The following is a 20,438-nucleotide window of genomic DNA, read 5'->3' on the forward strand; positions in this document are numbered from 1 at the left end:
TGGTGAGGGTTGTTTTGTTTGTTTGTTTGTTTGTTTGTTTGGTCTGGTAATTTTGATGAGAAATTTGTGGGGTTTTTTGTCAAAACTGTGCATGCATTAATTTTTTTTTTCAATTTCATCATGGTTAGACACAGCCCATCCTTGGAGCAGATAAATATTCATTTATTTTTTTTCTGATTATCTTTAATAATTATATTTAAACCTTTACCATTTTAGTCTGTTTCTTCTTTTGATGGGACATCAAAACTGTAGCCAATAATTCTCCCATTGTTATGTATTGGAAAACCCAGTCTTAATTCATTGGTTTTTGATTTCCTCTTAGGAAAATAAGCCCATTTTAGGACTGTTTCTGTTGTTCTGCATGTAAATCTGTTGATTCACATAAAAACATCTGATCATTCTGGTCAGAATAGCTTATACTGGATTGTTTCCAGAAGTGAGGAGGTACCTGGTAAGTTAAATGAACTTTATCATTCAACATCAAATGTCATTCTGTAGAGCAGTGGTTTCAATTTTTTTGGCCCAAGAGCCTTTCACACTTAAAATTTCTTAAGGATTCCAAAAATCTTTTGTTTGAGGGTTTTATCTTTGGTATTTACCATATTAGAAATTAAAATTGAGAAATTTTTAAACATATTTTTAAATTTAAAATAGTAAGCTCACTGCATGTTGACATATGTAATATATAGAAATGTATTTTATATATATATATATATATATATATATATATATATAAAATTTTTTTTCTATATTGGGGGTTGAACCAGAGTATGTTAAGCAAGCTCTCTATTACTGAGCTATACCCCAGCCCTATAATAAATTTTTATGAAAGACAGATAACAATGTGATATTATTGTGAATTAATGACTTAGACCTCCTTCTGCAAAGTGGTCTCAGATTCTAAAGTTGCCACACTGCACTTTAAGATCAAAAAGCTCTGGAGTCAAGATCCAAGGTGGAGTTCAAAGTCAGCGGGTCAAATGATGTGCACCATTTAAATTTAAAAAGTACTTTCAGAGGCCCTTCAGAATATAGTTTATACTTCTCTATCTACAAGGTGGGGAATGCCCCTTTGTCCACTTCTTTACTGACACTTAAAATCTTCAGTTTCTAATTTGCCATTCTTACTTGAACTGGCATCTTGAGGTCTTGGTTTGTAGTTTCTTATTTACACTGAGATTTCACAAGACATATTTTTGGGCTCTCACAGCCACCCTTAGCCAAGTCTGGAAGCTGCTCGTTCTGTTGGGCTATTTATTCTTTCCTGTTGGGTGTGTAGTCCTGGAGAGACTGACACTTCTTACTTGGCTTATAAAATCCTTTTTCTCACCTCTCTGAAATCCATCTTAACTGCTTCTCTTTAACTTTCTTTTTAAGCAAAAAGGTTAACAACATTTTATTTCTGAGCCCTGTTTCCTGTTTAAATTTAGTCAAAGCATAAAACTTTCAAATATCATTTATTATGAAATGTGAAAATACCTTTAAAACGTTTCTTATAAGTATTAATATATTCTTCACACTTGAAGATCTAGCATGAGAGTTCCTGAAGTTCCCAGAAAGCACAGCACTTTCCCATGGGAAGGCTGCTTTTCAGAAGGAGAAACACTCTCTCAGTTTTTCTTTTGCCAGGGGAAGATTCCTTGTCCTCTCTGACAGCCCCATTTGAAAGGCAGGCAGTACCCATTAAATGACATAATACATAGAGGCCTGACACATGGTTGATATTCAGTAAATGTTAGTTGACTTAGTACTGAGGATGAATTAAGCTAATACAGTCTGAAGGTACTTTGCAAAATTATCAGCCTCCAGCAGACCTGAGACAGTCTCAGGCTTGTCTCCAGCTCCCTTTCAGATTCAGGGCCATTCAACAGGCTCTGGAGGTAGCTGGAATAAGTCTTGAATGGTGATGACTGTGACTTGCCTCCCTTCCTTTCCCCAGTGTTCTTGGCAGGAGGAGAGCCCAGAGACTGATGGTCATAACATTCTTCTTCTTAAGAAGGCCTCATTTTTTTTTCTAAAAAGCAGTCTAAGCCCTTCGTTCTCAGTTTGTTTTCCTTATTGAGCTATTGAAGTGAATAATGGAACAGAAAGATGATCCCTTTATTAATAGCAAGGAACAGCTGTGTGGCCCATGTGTGGGCAGAAGGCATCTCCCTTGAGATCAGTCTCACCCTGTAACATGAGGGCACCAGATAAAGTTAGATATTGCATGCACTACCGTGGCTGTCTGATTCAGGAACTGTGGTTTGTGCCTGCCTTAAGGTGCTGATTCTTTTTCTGCTCTCCATTCATATACTCCTTTGTTGGACACATATCTGTTGAGCACTGTGGTTCACCCTAGGATCTATCAGTGAGAAAGCAGACATGGTCCCAGGAGCTTGCCACCTCCCTAGTCATTTCAGAATTCTGGCTGATCAGTGCATTGGAACAAGAGAGGTAGTGGAGGACCTCATCTAGTATGGGGCCTCAGGAATGGCTTTACTGAGGAAGAAACACTGCAGCCAAGTGACACATCAGCATGGTTGAGACCTCTTAGGGACGAATGGATGTGCTTTTTTTGAGAAACTGAAAGAAAATTAGTGTTATTGGTACCTATTGAGAAAGGGGTAAGAGGAAGTGGTGTAAAAAGAATGCACAGGTGAACAGGAGTCTGGTTATTGAGGGCCTTGTGGGATTTGGATCTCAGAATTTATTTGGATCTCAGAGGGTTTTTAAGTAGGAGCATTTTATTTATTTTTTATTGGTTTTATTTTTTAAAAGTATGTTCACACCAATTTATGTCTTCATACATGTACTTTGGATAATGATGTCCATCACATTCCACCATCATTGCTGACCTCTTGCCCCCTCCCTTCCCCTCCTATCCCTCTGCCCTATCTAGAGTTCCTCTATTCCTTCCATGCTCCTCCTCCTTACCCCACTATGAGTCAGCCTCCTTATATCAGAGAAAACATTAAGCATTTGTTTTTTTTGGGATTGGCTAACTTTACTCAGCATTATCTTCTCTAACTCCATCCATTTACCTGCAAATGCCATGATTTTATTCTCTTTTATTGCTGAGTAATATCCATTGTGTATATATGCCACATTTTTTAATCCATTCATCTATTGAAGGGCATCTAGGTTGGTTCCACAGTTTAGCTATTGTGAATTGTGCTGCTATAAACATTGATGTGACTGTGTGTCCCTGTAGTATGCTGTTTTTGAGTCCTTTGTGTATAGACCGAGGAGAGGGATAGCTGGGTCATATGGTGGTTCCGTTCCCAGTTTTCCAAGGAATCTCCATACTGCTTTTTATAATAGCTGTCCAATTTATAGTCCCACCAGCAATTTATGAGTGTGCCTTTTCCCCCACATCTTTGCCAACACTTGTTGTTTGTCTTCATAATAGCTGCCATTCTGACAGTAGTGAGAAGAAATCTTAGAGTGGTGTTGATTTGCATTTCTTTAATTGCTAGAGATGATGAACATTTTCTCATGTATTTGTTGATTAATTGTATATCCTCTTCTGAGAACTAAGAGCATTTTAAAATCATACCCCAGATACTTTGGGGAGAGACTAATTAGGGGCATTGCAGGAAGTTTCAGCTTACTAACTTGGTGCACTTTAAGTACCAGCAGTATCATATATATCTTGGAATTGCTGTGGTACATTATATGGGGTAAAAATTTATCAGGAACCATTGCTGGAGCTCTGCAGGCATGCCTCTCTATTGTCCTGGGGATGCTGGAATTGATTCAGGAAGAACTCAAACTGGTCACATTTAGTGAGTATGCTTTGAAACTTTGTGATCACTTATGAAGCTCGGCCAGTACAGTGGACAGTGTGGAATAAGACTGTGGCTGGCAGGGGTGGACCAGGTGTGGTGTGATGGGGTCCCAAATGGCTCCAGCACTTGGCTCTCACGATCTGGCAAAACAGAAAGTCCTGTCTGCTAAGGGCCTAGCTAGGGCCACAACTAAGTGGGGATGTCCCAACGGGACATGTTCCTCATGCCTTCCTCTGTCCTTATTGCTAATATTAACAGCCACTGTGTATGTGCTACATTCATTAGGCCTGATATTTTTCTCAGCAGCAATTCTTCAAAACATTTATATTTTTCCACTTTTGAGAGATTGTGTGGAATATGTAGTGGTTTAAGGCTTAAGGTTTGGAGTCAGCATGCATGGGATCTAGTCTAGACACAACACACTTTCAGTGTGAGGCCTTGGACAGGTTATGTAATTTCTCTGTGCTCCAGCTTCCTCCTTAGTGAAAGGAGTCATAGAAGAACCTATCTCATGGGGTGGAGAGAATTAAATTAATTAATACACAGGAAGCACCAGAACATACTGTGGAACATAGGGCACATTCAGTGCATGTTAGGTACTGAAATGCCCCTAATCCTGTTATGACCCATTGACAGAAGATGAATGGGCTGACAGGGGTCAGGAACTGAGCCCAGGCACACAGAGCGGGGCTGGAGTGCAGCTCTCATTCTAAGGCCTGGGTTTTGGCCAGTGTTGTGTGCTTTCTACCCTTTTGTTGTACGTATGACAGGGCAGTACACTTAATGGCGGGAGCTTGCTCCCAGCTCAGAAGACTGCTGATTTGCACTAGGTCTCTTACTCTGCTTCTAAGGGATCTTCTCTCCTACTCTTTGCATTCCTGCTGGGAAGGGTGTTGATTCTGTTAGAGTCCCAGCCAGTCTTACCCCAGCTCAACACTGTAGCCCCAGCTGGTCACCAGAAATACTTGTGCATGTATTACAGCACCTAAAATGTGGAGACAACATGTTCCTCCACGCCACATTGCTGAACCTCCTTGCCACTATTCAGAATCAAGTCTGTGCTTTCCAGCGTGTGGTCCCAGCATGTCCTTGCCCTGATCCCCAGCTGGACTCTCTTCTTCAGACACAGTAGTCTGCTCCCTGACCTCAACACATTTTCAACTCCACAGACTCAAGGTATTTCTTGTGTTGTTTCCCCAGTCTGGGTTCTCTCCTCTCCTTGCTTTAAGTGTGAATATCTGGTGAGTATCATGGTTCAGCCCTTACCCTCATGCAATGTTTTTTTGTTTTGTTTTTTTTTTTTTTTAATCTGTTATCATTAGTAGTTTATTCTTGGCCTCCTCCACTGGACTAGAAGCCCTGGAAGGGTGGGGACTGTGCCTGCTTTATCTTTGAATCCTCTGCATCACATACAGTACCACATACATAGTAGGTGCCCTGTGAATGCTTTTTGAGTTAAGCTCTGCCTTTGGGAAATATCCTTCCCATCTGTTGTCTCTTGTAGAGATGGGAAGTATGGAGCCCTTGGGAGGCCTGAACCCTTGGCTCTCAGTGGTTTGCTGGAGGCACAAAGGCCATGGGGTAGTAAATACCCCACTCTAATGGACAGCTTGGAAGTCCCTTTTCTATTTGACGTCCCTTGAGAAAAGAGCTTTTGCCACTTCAGCATCTGCCTCTGTCACGTGAAACTCATGATGGTCTATTTAGATTGCCCTTGTTTGCGAATCGGTCTCATGACCAGTTGTCTACATAATAGTAACAATCATTAAGAGTTCTTCTCATTTTATGTAGTAACTAATGTTTGATTCAGAACTGAATTTAGATGCCAAAGGCCTTCTACTACATAAAAAGGTTTCTTTGTTTCAGGAGCTACAAAAGCTAGCTTTTAAAAGTCATCTTTGAGGGAGAGATGATACAAAAAGACTTCATGAAGTTGAATCTAGTTTCAGGCTGTAGACTTTTAAAAATTCAAGGTTAGCTTTTATGGTACATTTTAGAAAATAAAAAAAAGTAAATAAATGAGAAATTAAAATAATTATAAATGCACAGAAGAAACAATACATGGTATGACAAAGGGACTTTCCATCCATATATCTCCTGGGCTTACCATGGCACCTGACACCTAGAAATAAACATCTTAGCTACCATTTATTGAGCTCTCACTGTGTTCTAGCACTGTGGCAGACATTTCCTTTGATATTTATAGGAATTTTATGAAGTCTTACAAATGAGAAAAATTAGGTTTAGAGAGAGCAAGTAACTTGCTAGGAAGTAAAAGAAAACCCAATGCTTATTGAATATAATGAGATTTTTTGTTTTTCTTTTGGTTCCAAGGATTGAACTCAGAGGCACTTAATCACTGAGCCACATCCCCAGCCCTTTTTTATATTTTATTTTGAGATAGAGTCTCACTGAATTTCTTAGGGCCTCACTAAGTTGCTGAGGCTGGCTTTGAACTTGTGATCCTCCTGCCTCAGCCTCCCGAGCTGCTGGGATTACAGGCATGTGCTACTGCGCCTGGCTTGGCTCTGTGGTTTTTGATGACACATTTTGGTGAACTTGGGTGTAGAGCTTAGGACCAGGTTGCTGGGAGAGGATGTTGTTGATTCCTATATATTGGCCAGCCTTGTGTTCTGCAGTGTCCAGTCATCTCCACTCTGCCCAGCTCCAGGTCTGCCTCTACTTTCCTTCCAGGGTATCATGTATGTCCCACACTTGGGGGTGAATCCTAGCTTGGCCAAGTGTTTGTTGAGTCACCTAACCCTCCCAGTCTCTATTTCCTCATCTATAAAATGGGTATAATGATAGCTAGTTGAGAGGTTTCTTTTGTTGAATTGAATGAGAGTGTCAAACTCCTGTCTCAGTTGAATTCAGTAAAAACTTTCTCTCTCAAAGAGGTGATTCTGTGCTGGTAAGGAACTCAGAGGTGATTAGTACTTAAGAGAACATCAGAATGATGTAGAAGTCACGTTGGCTCACATGTGATTTTTTTTTTTCCATGGAGTGGATGATTTGTGTCATCAAGTAACATTGGATGAAGCATGCTGAAGAGGAAGGAATATGAAGTATACATGATGAAATATTTACATGGTCTCCCAGGGTCTCCTCTTATTCACAGGGAAAAGATGCTTGTGCAGTGGAGAGAGTCCTGGTGGAGGCACTTTAGCCAAATGACTATGGTGATAGATGAGATCAGCAGTCATGGGGGAAACTGTTATCCAGTCAGTGACTCCCAAGGTAGTGTTCTGAGGAGGACCCACAGCCTGCCCTTGGGATTATTGCCATTCCAGAAAAGGTAACTAAAAATACATGACAACTAAGTGCAGCGTGGATTCTGATTGAAGAAAAAATAAGTTTCTATTAAGAATAGTTTGGCAAATCTAAATATAGGTTTAGCATCTTTAATCTGAAATCTGAAACTTTTTGAGTACCAAGATGAAGCTCAAAAGTTTTAGGTTTTAGAGCATTTTAGATTTTGGATTTTTGAATTATGATAATCAACCAATAAAGTCCATGCAAATATTCCAAAATCTAAAACACTTGATCTCTAGTGTTTTGAATAAGTGACATTCAAACTTTGCAGATAGCAAACTATACCACATATGCTATTTTCAGTTCAGTCTTTGCACTGGATTAAGAGAATGTCCTTGTTCTTAGAAGACCATTCCTTCAGGATTCACAATTCTGATACTAAAAGGTCCTGAGGTTGGCAGCATTTTCAAGTGGTTCAGAAAAATAAAAATAGAATGTATATATCATATATACATAGAGAGGATATGTGGCAGAACGTTGACGTGGGTTGAAGCTAAACCTTGAATATACATGATGTTGTAATATTCTTGTAACTTTTTTGTAGGTCTGCAAACTTTAGAAAATAAATGTTAATTAAAAAAAAAAAGATGAGGTAAACTGGGAATGGGAGTGTGCCCCTATAGTCCTAACTATTTGGTGGGGAGTTGGGAAGATTACTCACACCTAGGAGTTCAAATCCAGCCTGGGTAACATTGTGAGACCCCATCTAAAAATAAAAAATAAAAAAGATGAGGTAAATGCAGCATTGTGTTAATATCAATGTGGCTTTATAAAACTAAAATTTTTTGAGCTTTATGTTAATATCAAGATGGCAATTTTTTTAAAATTTTTTTTTAATATTTATTTTTTAGTTTTCGGCGGACACAAGATGGCAAAATTTTTTAAAAATTTAAAAACATTTGATCCTCTTTTGCATCTTTAATGTATTGTTGGGTCCTTCTGATGCCTAACTTCACACCGTGGTAGTCATGGAAATATTACTTTTGGAATGGTTGTCAGGTTTTACTAGATTTATTCAAGTTCTTCTTTTGTGTGGTTTAGACCTTCCTAGTATGCTAAGGAACTGAACTTGCTACCACAGGAAGAAGTCCCTCAGACTAGCCCTTTGTTCCCCAGTCTGTCTGTTCCCTAGATATAAACCAGGTCTCGTGGTGACTTGTGGCTGTCACCACAGTCTAGTTTCCTCTTCTTCTCTGGCATTTAGCAAGCCATGCTTTCCCACCATTGTTCATAGGATTAAGGGGTTCTGGTCAGCTCCCTGCTGAGGCTTACCACCTTGTGTCTTCTTCTCTGGCTGTGGGGCCATGTGGTCACACATCCTGGTCTGTGTGGTTGGTAGGTACAAAGGGAGTTGCTATACTAATAGGGCCTTGTCTAATCCATGAGGGAAGACCTTCTATTCTAAGACGGGGAACAGCTATTTATTGCTCTGTACAATAGGTGATGGGTAGTGAAGTATCAGGACTCCTTGGAACTCTAGAAAATAGCATCAATGTGCCCATCTTAGCAAAGGCACAGGTGTTAGCTCTGGTGTGTTCTCTTGAAAAGTCAGCTCAGCTATGAAAAAAAGGGACCCAGTGAACCAGCTTGGCTTAAAGGGAAAGAAAATTATTTCAATTCCGTTTTTTTAGATTGGGCTGTAAAGAGTACTTGTATTTCCTCACTATTTTGAAATACATCTGAGCCTTGGAGTCATTTTCTGCAAAGGAGAAGTGGAGGCAGTCATGGATAATTTGGGACTTCAAGGATATATAAATTTTCTTGTATTTAGAGTTGGAAGATGGGTTTAGGTTGAAGTCTGCTGGGAAGGCAAAAAGAGAGGAATGGGGTTCTTTTTTTAGGAAGAAAAGTTATCATGAGATTCTTATAATTTTACTGTATTTTGTGATGGTTGGGATCTATGAGTATTCGGCAGGAAAGAACCTTCAGGGGCAAATGTCATTTGGTCTTCCTGTGTTGGAGTCAAAGGTACTTTAAGCAGACTCAGGCCTGCTTCATTGTCCTAATAAGGCTTGTTGCTGTTCTGTTGATTTTTAAGAGCCAAACATTACTCATCCCTTCTCTTTACAGCACAAATTCATGATCTTTTTTATGTAATTGTTCTCACTGAACTTAGAGTTTATAGTAGAGCAATTTTCAAATTTTCCTGGCAGCCTTTAAATAGAGACAACCCTTTCAAGTTCAGTGCTTTGTAGGTTGTTTTATGATGTACCTGGATCCCATTTGTATGAGGGGGGTGTGTGTGTGTGTAATTTACATTGACGTGTACAGATTTGTTTTAAAAAATGAGATGTTTTGTAGACCCTTAAAACATCATGTAGATACTAATGACTGTTATTGATATAATCATTATTATATTCTCTGTTTTGCCTCTGTACCTCCCAGAACAGCCACCCCAGAATTGATTTTTTTTTCCCCTCCAAAAAATTCCCTTGCTTTGTTTCTTCTCATTTCCCCCTGTCTGACCCAATTTTCTTCAATTACTTGTGCCTTTTGGTTCATCTTTCTTGAGTTTGGAAGTAAAGATGGAGACCCAAGTGGATGTCCCAGCTATCTCTCACCAGCCAGGGGATCTCAGTGCCTCAGTTTCCTGTCTCTCACATGAGGGTGAAAGTACACAGCATGGGTCCATCCCATTAGCAACCATGTGCTGCTCCCTGCATTCTCATTAGCTTAGAATAGCTTCCATTTGCAAGTTCCTCTGAAGTTTTCCCAGCTAGTTTACTGTAGCTCACCATTCCTGTTCTTATATTTGTTAGACTTGTGATTTTGTTGGTTTCATTAACTCTGAGGAGGCTTGATTTCTGTGCCATCCCACAGCACTCTCATGTGGAAGCAACGCAGAAAACTTGCTCTGGGTCCTGGGAGGCAGGGTGGACTTAATTGTCAGAGGGCAGCTGAGGTCTTGCTCAGCCCTCAAGATCTTCAGTGCCCTTCTGACCAGCCCAGGACTACAGCAAAAGTAGGCCAGAATCCCTCCTATTGCAGCTAGATAAGAGTGGAGAGGCCCTGGACTGGTGTTGGTGGCATTGAGAAGCCTCTGTCTGGCTCTCTGCTCTCTCTTCCCTGGGTCTTGCTTCTCCTCAGGCATTGCTGCTGTCTGCTTCTCTACCAGCTGCTATGGGACAGCCACAGTTACAGGTCTAGGCTACATGAAGGGCCAACTGGGCTGCCACTCAGAAAGGTGTGACCATGGCCTGGGCTCCAGGTGGAGGTACCTAGAGGGTGTTGGGGAAAGACCTGTGGTCCAGGCCACTCAGCAGATGTTGAGGCTACCTCCACAGGACCCAGTGAACACCCATTTCTACTGCAAGGTCTTTTGTTATATTTAGCCAGATGAATGAGTGTAAAGCCCACAACTGCCTCAACACTTCAGCCAAGTAGGAGTGTTCTTTGTCCTTTAGGGTGTAAACCTGAAACTCACAACTTCTGTACATTGTGAAAAGCAGTGCGCATCTCACTGAAGCTGTTCCTGGAAACCCTGGAGTGCTCGTTTAGCTGCTGCATGGCCTTGCAAAGCCCAGGAGTCTGGCTGAAGGCTCTCATGGGGCCGTTTCCCCAAATGCCCAGTGGGATGGTGAACACTTGCATGTTAATTGAGACATTACTTCTGGTAGTACTTTGAAACTTTTAAAGCACTAGACAGATTTTGTTTGGTACAGGAAGGTGTGGAAGTTGAGAGAGATGGGGATGTGTCCTGCCTGTGAAAACTTCTAAAACTAGAGGAAATAAGATACATGTGGGTGTTTAAAGATGATTTTCTGCACATCTCTTATGGCTTCAAAGTTCTGGGGAAGGTCAGTGGGGAGGAAGCTTGTGGAGCAGGTGATGTCTGAGCTGGGATTGGAAAGATGGCTCCTTGAGGTAGCCATTGTGGGTGGGACATTGACAGATGATTTTGAAGGTCAAGCCCTCCAGGCCAAGGCAGTAGTGTGAGAAAAGGCACAGGTTTGGAAACATGTCAGACAGTATATGCCAACCAGTGAAGTGGATTGGAGCACTGGTTTGGATTTGTACCGTGGGTTGGGAGGACCTGTGGGCAATGTTGAGCCAAGGGAGTGCCAAGGTCAGAATGGAGTTTTAGGGTGAATCATCTGGCAGCAGTTTAAATGGGTGGAGTTACAAAAGACTGGAAACTCTCTTTAGTGCAAGACTACTAGAAAACTATGTAAACACAAAAGTTTGTTTATCTTCCAATTATTATTTTAAGAGTAAATGGGATAGAAATATGTACTTCTACATAGAAGTACATCTGGAGGCACCAGTCAGGGTGGTACAGGTCCCAGGCTTCCCAGTCCAGTAGCAGCAGCAGCAGCAGCCACTCTGAAACAGTGCCTATTCGTTAGGCAGACTGTTGTGAGTGAAGGCATAGTGCTGCTCAAGCAGCATGTGCAGGTCCTTTGCACCCTCTAACTGTGTCCTTCCTTTGCTCTTGCTTTTTACTCTTGTCTTGGATCCTGCCCATACCTGGACTTGACTTCCTTGACTTAGTTTCCCATTCAGTACTCAGTACTGGGGCTTAATCTGTTTCTTTTCCTAGCTTGTCCTTGACCCTCTCTAGGAAGCTCTCCCCTTCCTGGTGATTTGGAGAAAACACCTTCTGAGACCACCCCATTCCACCAGGACTAAGTCCAGGGACCTCCTCTGTTGTAACCTTGCTGAAGGGACCAGCCTAGAGACAAGTGTTGAGATGAGTGGAAGATTCCTGACTACTCTTGAGCGTTGGTCCCCTCCAAGGAAAAAGGGAGACAGGTTTCTCTCTCCCCATTAGTCTGGGAAGCTTTAATGTGGTAATGATGGAAAGGACTGGCTGTATCCAGTGAATATTGGTTGCCTCTAGATTTTTGTTTGTTTGTTTTTCCTGATCTATTCCAGATGAAAAACATTTCCTGAGCAGCTCAACATGTCCTCAATCTCTCTTTCTCTCTATATATATATCTTCTTCCTTCTTTGCAAAAACTTTGGTATAAAATGCTTAGCATTTTTTATTTTCTACTCCAAAAGTTTGTACCATTGTCTTGAGGAAGGCCCCTGAGATCCCATGATAGAACTGGAAGCATCATTACTTACAGAAATAATTTTACTTAATTCACTATGAGAACTTTACTTTAAGAACATTTTGGTCTGCACAGGCTTTTAGGAAATTCTAACAGCATTGTTCATTTTTATGAATAAGTATTTGGACAGATGTTCCCAAGCTGGCAGCTTATCAACAATTTTACCAGAAGCTATCTATTTGTAACCCGAGAACTTCCCATCCCCTGTTGTGTTACTGTTATACTCCTAAGCTTGGTGGTGAATGATACATAGGAAGCATTGATAGTCACACTGATACAAAAGCAGTGTGAGGTTAGCCTTGTGCCTTCCTGATTGCTGAAAATGCAGGATCTCAAGTTCTTAAAGTCTATGGCATGGAGGTCTCTGCCAAGGAAGAAGAGGTGCTCAGAGCTTTTCCCATGCACCTCCTCCTCCTATAAGCATCCGCTCTCTTGATGACCTACCCTTCACTTCCCTCTTTTGCCATAAGTGTGTAGGCCACACTTCCCCAGAGGAAGTGACCTATTAAGACCTTTTATGTGCCAAAGTCTGGGGAAGTCTAGTCCCTGCCCCTCCATGGGGTGGGAAGGCAGAATGGCGGGCATGCTCTAGTCTTTAAAGGAATACCAAGAACTACTCATTACTTTACCGAGAAAAGTATGACACCAAGCTCCTAGTGGGAATCAGACGCTGTAATAAGTGCTGTCAAAACTGCCCTCCTTTTTTGGTCACCACAGCGAATCTATAATGTAGATGTTAATGTCAATCTCATTTTTTTTAGATTCAGGCTTTGGAAGTCTAAGTGACTTATCAGCTATGAGTCACCCAGTTATGAATGGCAGAGTCAGGTTTAAATACAACTTCTGTCAAAGCCCAGGCACTTAGCACTCTCCATGCTGCATAGGTTGTGGGAGAGACTGTGCCTACAAGGGACCCAGCAGCTGGTCCCTATGCCTGTGACACACCCACTCCATGCATGCTTGATGTGGACCAGGGAGCATGCTGGACCAGTGGCTGCAAGTGGAGGCTCAGTGCCAGGCCCTGTGCCTGCTATGAGACACAGCTCTGCCCTGGCCCCCAAGGTCCTGTTGGCTAATTTCCTGCCATAGTCTTGCAGGGAGTGGGTAGTGTGGGGGAGGGTCTAGGCTCTTGCATTTTAATTCATTCCAAACAATCTGTTTTGCTTCTCAGGTACCCAAATAAGCTGTTTCTCCCCAAGTTCTTTCTCCTGGCGTCAGGCTGCCTTTGTGGATTCTTATTGCTGGGCTGCTGTTCAACAGAAGAACTCTCTGCAGAGTGAGTCTGGAAACCTTCCACTGTGGCTGCATAAGGTAATAGAGAAACTTTCCAATCTGTCCTACTTGTTTTATAGATGAGCAAGTGGAAGCCTAGAGAGATTGTGCCTGTCCACAGCCTTGTGGATAGGTATGGCCAACAGGACTGTTTCTCAGATTATAAAGCCACAGCACTTTCAATTCAAAATCTTCCTTGGTCCTGCAGCTTTGCATAGCAGATGGGGACACAGGTGCTTTGGATTTTCAGCTCTATAACAGAAGCACCTTGTTGGTCTCTATTACTTTCCATTAATACCCAACAGAATGTCTGGTTCCTAGGAGGTTCTCAGTACATTCTGAATGTTTGAAAGAGCAGGGCTGAGAGTAGCAGAGTCAGGATTTAGCAAAACTCCTTCACCAGTGACTTTTCTGTCACATACAGGGTATCTTGGAAAAAGTAAGGACCAACATAGAATTTGGCTTCTTCTAGCATTTTTGGGGCATTCAGAAGCCCAAAAGTGTGACTCCTTCTGGGAGTGCTAGGTGCAACACGGCTTTTGGAGTAGATTCCTTTGCTTTCTGATGGGTCCAGGCCTTGCAAGGAAGGAGAGATACTACACAAGAGACATCAATATTAGGTTCTGTGTCCTATAGAGAAGAGAGGCAAGTCAGGAGCTCTGTGGTCAGGGGAGTGCTATGGAGCAGGAACACATAGAGATTGGAAGCTAAGAACCTGGGCTGGAGTTAGCAAGTTTGTGAAGAACATTGTGAGCAATAAAGTAACTACATTAGGTTTTCTCTGTGCATAGGAAAGGAGGACTTTGTCTTCCTTTCCGCCTGTCATTGATTCAACCCCTGGTTCTTTTGTCATTCATGAAATGAGAAGATGTTTGTATATCTTCAGGTATTCTCATCTACTGAGGAAAGCAAAAAATTCTAGCTCTGAAAACCGAAAGACTGAAGTTCTGTTTGACTCTCTCTTGCTTTAAACTACTGCTGGATGACCAGTCACTATCCTCCCTTTTGAAAAGAACAATTGCAGTTTGCTGTAACTCAGGCCTGTTTTCCATCATATTTGTTTATTGAATGTAGTTTGGCATTGTGGTGCCCTACAGTGACTCCTGTTTGTATTTGGGTTGGGCTTTTCTCTTTGATGTTCAGCCGAGCCATTGGATGAATCCTTGCCAGCTTTGCCTGGCTTTGTAGCCAAGGCAACATAACATAAGGATCTGTGGCACAAATAGACACAGGTCCTGAAGTTGGACAGCTTTGTAAATCTCAGTCTATGCTGTGGAAATTTACATCCATGTATTAAAAGCAGTTATGGAAATGTAGAGTTGTAACCAGCTACTGTGTTGGGCATTAAGGCAGCCACTGAAGAAGATTGTATAACTGGGATTGTCTAGTTTAAGAGCTTGCAGCAATATTTGTGATTTTGAAACTTTTGGAACAAGAAGAAACTCAAAAGGTTTTTGTCCAGATGCATTTCACATGTTAGAGAACCTTGAGAGATCAGGCCCAAGAGTCAGGACTAGTTGCCAGCTGTACAGATAAGAACTCAGGCCTGCAGACTCCCAGCCCATTTTCCTAACATCAAGGAAGCGGGGGTATGGGAACAGTCAGTGGGTAGTCAAGCTTTGGATTACCTTACATTCAAGAGAGACTAAGAAGTTCTTTCTCAGTAGATTACCTTGTTTGGACAGATGAGCAGAGTTCTTGCCAGATTCACAGGGCTGGGAACAGAAATTGAAGTCAGGATCTGCTGCATTTGGAGGTTGGGACCCTGAAATGCCATTCCTTGGGAGTAAGGGGTGATGCAGAATTAAACTAGCCCTCACAGGAACTAGAGTCCTGGTTTGCATTATTCAGTGCCATTGGAATGAAGGAGGTCTGGCATTGCCAGTGTCTTTAGTTTGTCTACCTGCCTGCTAGAAGGAAAAATAAGTCCTCTCTGGAGGAAGGTGTCACTGACTACAGCCTCAGATTTGTGCTCTGGTTTTTCATATAAGGTATTTAGAACTTAACTCAGAGATTCAGATGTGCAGGAAAACGAAGGGAAAAAAAATCAGAATGGAAACAGACCTATAGGAAATCCACTTCAGACACCCATTTTAAATCATTACTAATGAGTTCAAAGAGTTATGAAAATGTGGAGAATTTCACAGAACTGGAAACTTCATAAAAGAGTCAAACAAATTCTCAAACAGCAGGTGCAAAAAATTTTTTTTTCAGCTGACGTTCATTGAAGGCCCTCAGTAAGCTAGGACGTGGGCTTGATAGCAGAGGGCTACCAAGGGACATGGTCCCTTCCTCGTGGATCTCACTCCTTGGTGGCAAAGCAGACACATAAGATGATACTGAGGATCAAACCCAGGGCGTCACACACTCCAGGCAAGTGCTCTACCACTGGGCCACAACCCCAGTCCATAGGTTTTATTTTGAGACAGGGTCTCATCAAATTGCTGAGGCTGGCCTTGAACTTGCTGTCCCCCAGCTTCAGCTTCCCCAGTCACTGTAATTATAGGCATGCATCTGGCTATACTGAAATTTTTAAACCTGTATCTGGGGATATTTTTTTTCTGGTGGTTTTTGTTGTTTTTATTCTAATTTGTTATATATGACAGCATAATGCATTACAATTCATATTACATATATACAGCACAATTTTTCATCTCTGTTTGTATACAAAGTATATTCACACCATTCGTGTCTTCTTCATACATGTACTTAGAGTAGTTATATCTTTCTCATTCTGTTGTTTTTTTAACCCCCTTGCCCCCTCCCTCCCCTTCCCTCCCCTTTGCCCTATCTGACATGTGTGAGGCCCTGGGTTTGATCCTCAGCACCACATATAAACAAATAAATAAATAAAAATAAAAGCTTCATTGACAACTTTAAAAATAAATAAATAAGACCTAAAATGAGCTGGGAATGTAGCTCAGTGGGAAAGTGCCCCTGAGTTTAATCCCTAGTACAGGAAAGAACAGTTTCTGTTCTCACTTAATCTCACCAGACATATATGATCTGTGCAGCATGGCCCATAGCCATTGAGATAACTGGAGTTACCCGATACAGTCTATTACCCTAGGGTGAACAAAGTCAAATTGTTATTTTATCTTTGAAGGAATAATAAACATTTGGTTGAGTATGGCTTTTTTTTTTTTTTTTTTTTTGGTTTAGGTGTTCATCTGATATTTTATCATTTGACTTTGTCCCTCAGCACTGTGTGTCAACTCTAACGGTGTCTGTTTTAGAGCCAATACCTCTTAAGTTAATGAAAAAAAAAAAAAGATGATACTGAGAGGGAGTAATCAGAAAGCTAGATAGGAAAGCAAGAGTGTGGTTATTCTAGAAACCAAGGAAGGTGTTTCCAGATGGAGCAGGAAGCTCTGTTATTCTCTGCCACTATGATTAGGGTGGATCAGAGCTTACTGGATTTAATTAAACCACGGGTGGTCGTGGCAGGAGGGATTTTATTGCAGAAGTAGGAGCCAGATGGCTGTGGGTGAAGAGTGAATGGGAGGTGAGGAAAGGAAATGATGCAAGTAGACAATTTCTTCAATTTTTTTTTTCCTTTTCAGAAAAATCTCTCTTCCCAGTAAGTGGAAGAATGAGTAACAATCTATGTAGTAACTGTAGGGAAGGTTGAGGTCCAGAGAGATTTTGGAATAGGACAGTTCTGAACAAACCTAAATGCTGATGGAGTAAGAAGGTAGAGAGGAGGCTGGGGTGTGGAGTCCAACCAGCTCAAAGCACTGCCTGGGGAAGGTACAGAGGTCTGAGAGAGGCCTGTCCTGTTGGGAAGCAGTGGGGCCTTGACTGACTGGAAGGTGGGCTAGGTTGTAGAGGATCTGTGAGAGCTAATGAGGTGTGCAGGCTAAATGCTGGAACATGGGAGCCATTGCAGGTGCCTGAGCAGGGTGAACCTGGTGGTTCCAAGAGTTCATCCTTAGGGTGGTGTGTTGGTGAGAGTAGAGGCAGAGAGAGAACCATTAGCTGGGCACAGAGAGAGGGTTCTGATCAGGGAACAGAAGGGAAGAGAAGCCGATATTTCTGAGAAGGCACAGAACAAATAAAAAGCAGCACTTTTTGATTAGAAGATTACCCTAAAGGATAGTGAAAGGTGATATCAAGTGCTTAGGTCAGGGGTCAGCAGACTTTCCTGTGGAGGGCGGGATAGCAGAGTATTTCTGTCTTTGTAAGTTACACAGTCCTTATTGTGGCTACTCAGCTCTGCCAAATTAAACAATATGTACAAGATGGGTTGTGAACAGATTCGACTCAGGGGCAGCAGTTTGCCTACCCCTGGGCTAACACAGTAACAGTGGAGGTGTTAAGAAGTGGGTAGGTTCTTAGTGTCTTAGAAGGTAGAAACAACAAAATGTTCTGATTGGATGTGGAAGAATAAGGGAAAGATTAGAATCCAAGACATAAACAAGGTTGGTTGCAAGCGGTGGGTGGAGGTGAGGCCATGCACTGCTTTGATGAAGCCTAATGAAGGAGCAGGTTTTGAATGACAACCAGATAGTCCTGCTTGACCATGTTAAATCGGAGGTGCTCTATGGCTCACAGGATGTGCCAAGTATATAGTGGGTATGGTATCTGGAGATCGCAGGGTGAGTTGGAGCTATAAATGTTGTGGTCTTTCAAGAGACAGATGGTGTGGAAAGCTGCAGGACTTGGAGGGGTTTCCAAGGGAGTGAGTTTTAGTGGGGCAAAGTCTACAAGGGGACTCAACATGGAGAATAGAAGAGATAGAGAGCTGGGGGTGGAGAGAAGGAGAAGCGTGTGCTACGTGAATGAAGGGCAGGGGATCCTGTAAAGCAGTCTTGTGTCAATATAATAACCTGTGTTAAATGTTGCCAAAAGGGCAAGTGAGGTTAGGATTGAGACTTAGATAAACCCCACAGTTGGGGTGTCATAGTGTCCCCTAAAAAGTGCTGAACTCTTTACCCCCTGGACCCTAGAACAAGACCTTATTTGGAGATAGAATTGTTGAAGATGTAATAAGTTAACATGAATTCATTCTGGAGTAGCATGGGCCCCTGATCCAGTACAACACTTGGGGAGAAGATGGCCACATGGCCACAGAGGCAGAGCTTGGAGCTGTGCTGCCACAGGGAACTCTGTAAGAGACAAGGAAGGGTCTGGGAGGGAGCAGGACTCTGGCAACACCTTGACTTTGAAATTCTAGCCTCCAGAACTGTGAGAGAAAATATTTCTGTTGTTTTAAACTATCTAGTTTGTGGGATTTGGTTGCCACAACGCTAAGAAACTAATACAGGTGTATTAGAGATAAATCAAGATTCAACCTAATTAGAAGAATACACCTCTTCCAGGTGTGAACATTAATGTGGTTTTCTTAGCCAGGTCAGAGTTGGTAATCATAGCTCTTTTATTCCTACATTGATCTTTTTCAGAGTTTCTCTTTTTTTCTTGTAAAATATACGCAACATAAAATTCTACCTTTTAAACCATTTTTAGGCATGTAGTTTTCTGTGACATTAAGTACATTAAGTTCATGTTGCTCTACAGTCACCACCATTATCCATCTTCTGAACTCTTTCATCTTCCCAAACTGAAACTCCAAACCCTATGCCCATTAAACAACTGCTCCTTCCCCAGCTCCTGGGAGCTGCCATTTCTTGTCTCTAAGAATTTGTCAATTTTTACCCAGGTGCAGTGGTGTACAACTGTAATCCCAATTACTTGGGAGACTAAAGCAGGAGGATTATAAGTTTAAAGCCAGCCTGCACAACTTAAGTTGTGAGATCCTGTTGCAAAATAAAAAGTACTGGTGGTATAGCTCAATGGTAGAACACCCCTGGATTCAATCCTAGTACAAAAAAAAAAAAAAAAGGCATTTATCTACTCTGGATAGATCACATAGTTAATCATACATTTGTCTTTTGTGTTTCGCTTATTTCTCTTACCATAATGTTTTTAAGGTCCATTTATATTGTAGCTTGTTTTAAGATTTCATTCCTTTTTAAGGCTGAATAGCATTCTCTTATAAGTTTATGCCATGTTTTATTTATACATTCATCCATCAAGGGACACTTGACTTGGCCCTTGTGAATATTGCTACTGTGAACATCTGTACAAGTCCCTGCTTTCAGTTCTCCTGGGCATATACCTGGAAGTGGAATTGCTAGATTCTTTTCCAAGTTGAAAAAGGTTTTCCCTTTGGTCTTCTTTTGGCCTCTCTACCTTCAGCAGACTTAAGGCTGTTGAGCTGGTTTGGGGTCATCTCTCTTCAGGCTCTTTATCGCTCAGAGGTGAGGCCAAAGCAGTGAATGCCTTATCTGAGGTCCCACAGCCACCTGATGGAGGGCACAGCATCTCCCTCAGATTTCAGATGTTTTTTACATGTGAAAAGATACAGGTTTAATTTCTGTGGCTTCAGAAACCTGGACCCACCTGTGGGTGAAAGTTGCCAGTTGGTAAGCTTTAGCTGTACCCAGGGAGGGAGCCCAAAGTTGACCAGGAGGCCCTTAGTTCAGGATGATCATGGAGGTTTGTATTTTCTTCCCATGTCCTTGTTTCTTACCCTGATTGCTCTTCCTTCAATAGAAGCCCAGCTCCTTGGATGTTCTGAAATGCTGACTGCACCTTTCTCAGTCCTCCTCATATTGTCATCCTCCCAATCACCCCTTTATCATTTGTGCAGGATTTTGGTAGTGACGCTTCCTTCCCCACCCTGAGGTGACTTCTGTGTCTTCCCGCATGGCACCCTATCGCCCATTCTCTGCATCATCTCCAAGGACTTGCACCTCCTCTCACTTCATCCATGTACTCCCACTGCCTCCTCCCTCCAAACTGGTTATCTGGAACTAAAGTTGAACAGCCTAGTCCCTGCCTCCGCCATCTGCCCTCAGAAGACCTCCCCCACTGCTTTCAGAGAAAATGAAAGCTTGTCATGAGAGCATTCTCAGCTTCCTGTCATCAGACCTACCAGATGTCCCCGTGGCAGGACCAGCTTTTTCCCCTTTCCCTTTCTACTTTGTGAATTCTTTATTTAGAGGTCTATAAGTCCCATGCAGAT

At 42.0% G+C, this 20,438-nt stretch overlaps 1 protein-coding gene across 1 annotated transcript in view; it reads left to right on the forward strand.

Annotated features, from left to right (window-relative positions):
- Positions 1-20,438, forward strand: part of Panx1 (pannexin 1) — a 40,391-nt gene that overhangs the window by 7,546 nt on the left and 12,407 nt on the right. Inside the window, exon 2 of the mRNA XM_005337190.5 lies at positions 13,311-13,450. Within this exon, the coding sequence (XP_005337247.1) occupies positions 13,311-13,450 (140 nt within the window). The remainder of the gene's footprint in view (positions 1-13,310; positions 13,451-20,438) is intronic.

Source organism: Ictidomys tridecemlineatus, chromosome 4 (assembly GCF_052094955.1).
Source record: "Ictidomys tridecemlineatus isolate mIctTri1 chromosome 4, mIctTri1.hap1, whole genome shotgun sequence".
Classification (NCBI taxonomy): Eukaryota; Metazoa; Chordata; class Mammalia; order Rodentia; family Sciuridae; genus Ictidomys; species Ictidomys tridecemlineatus.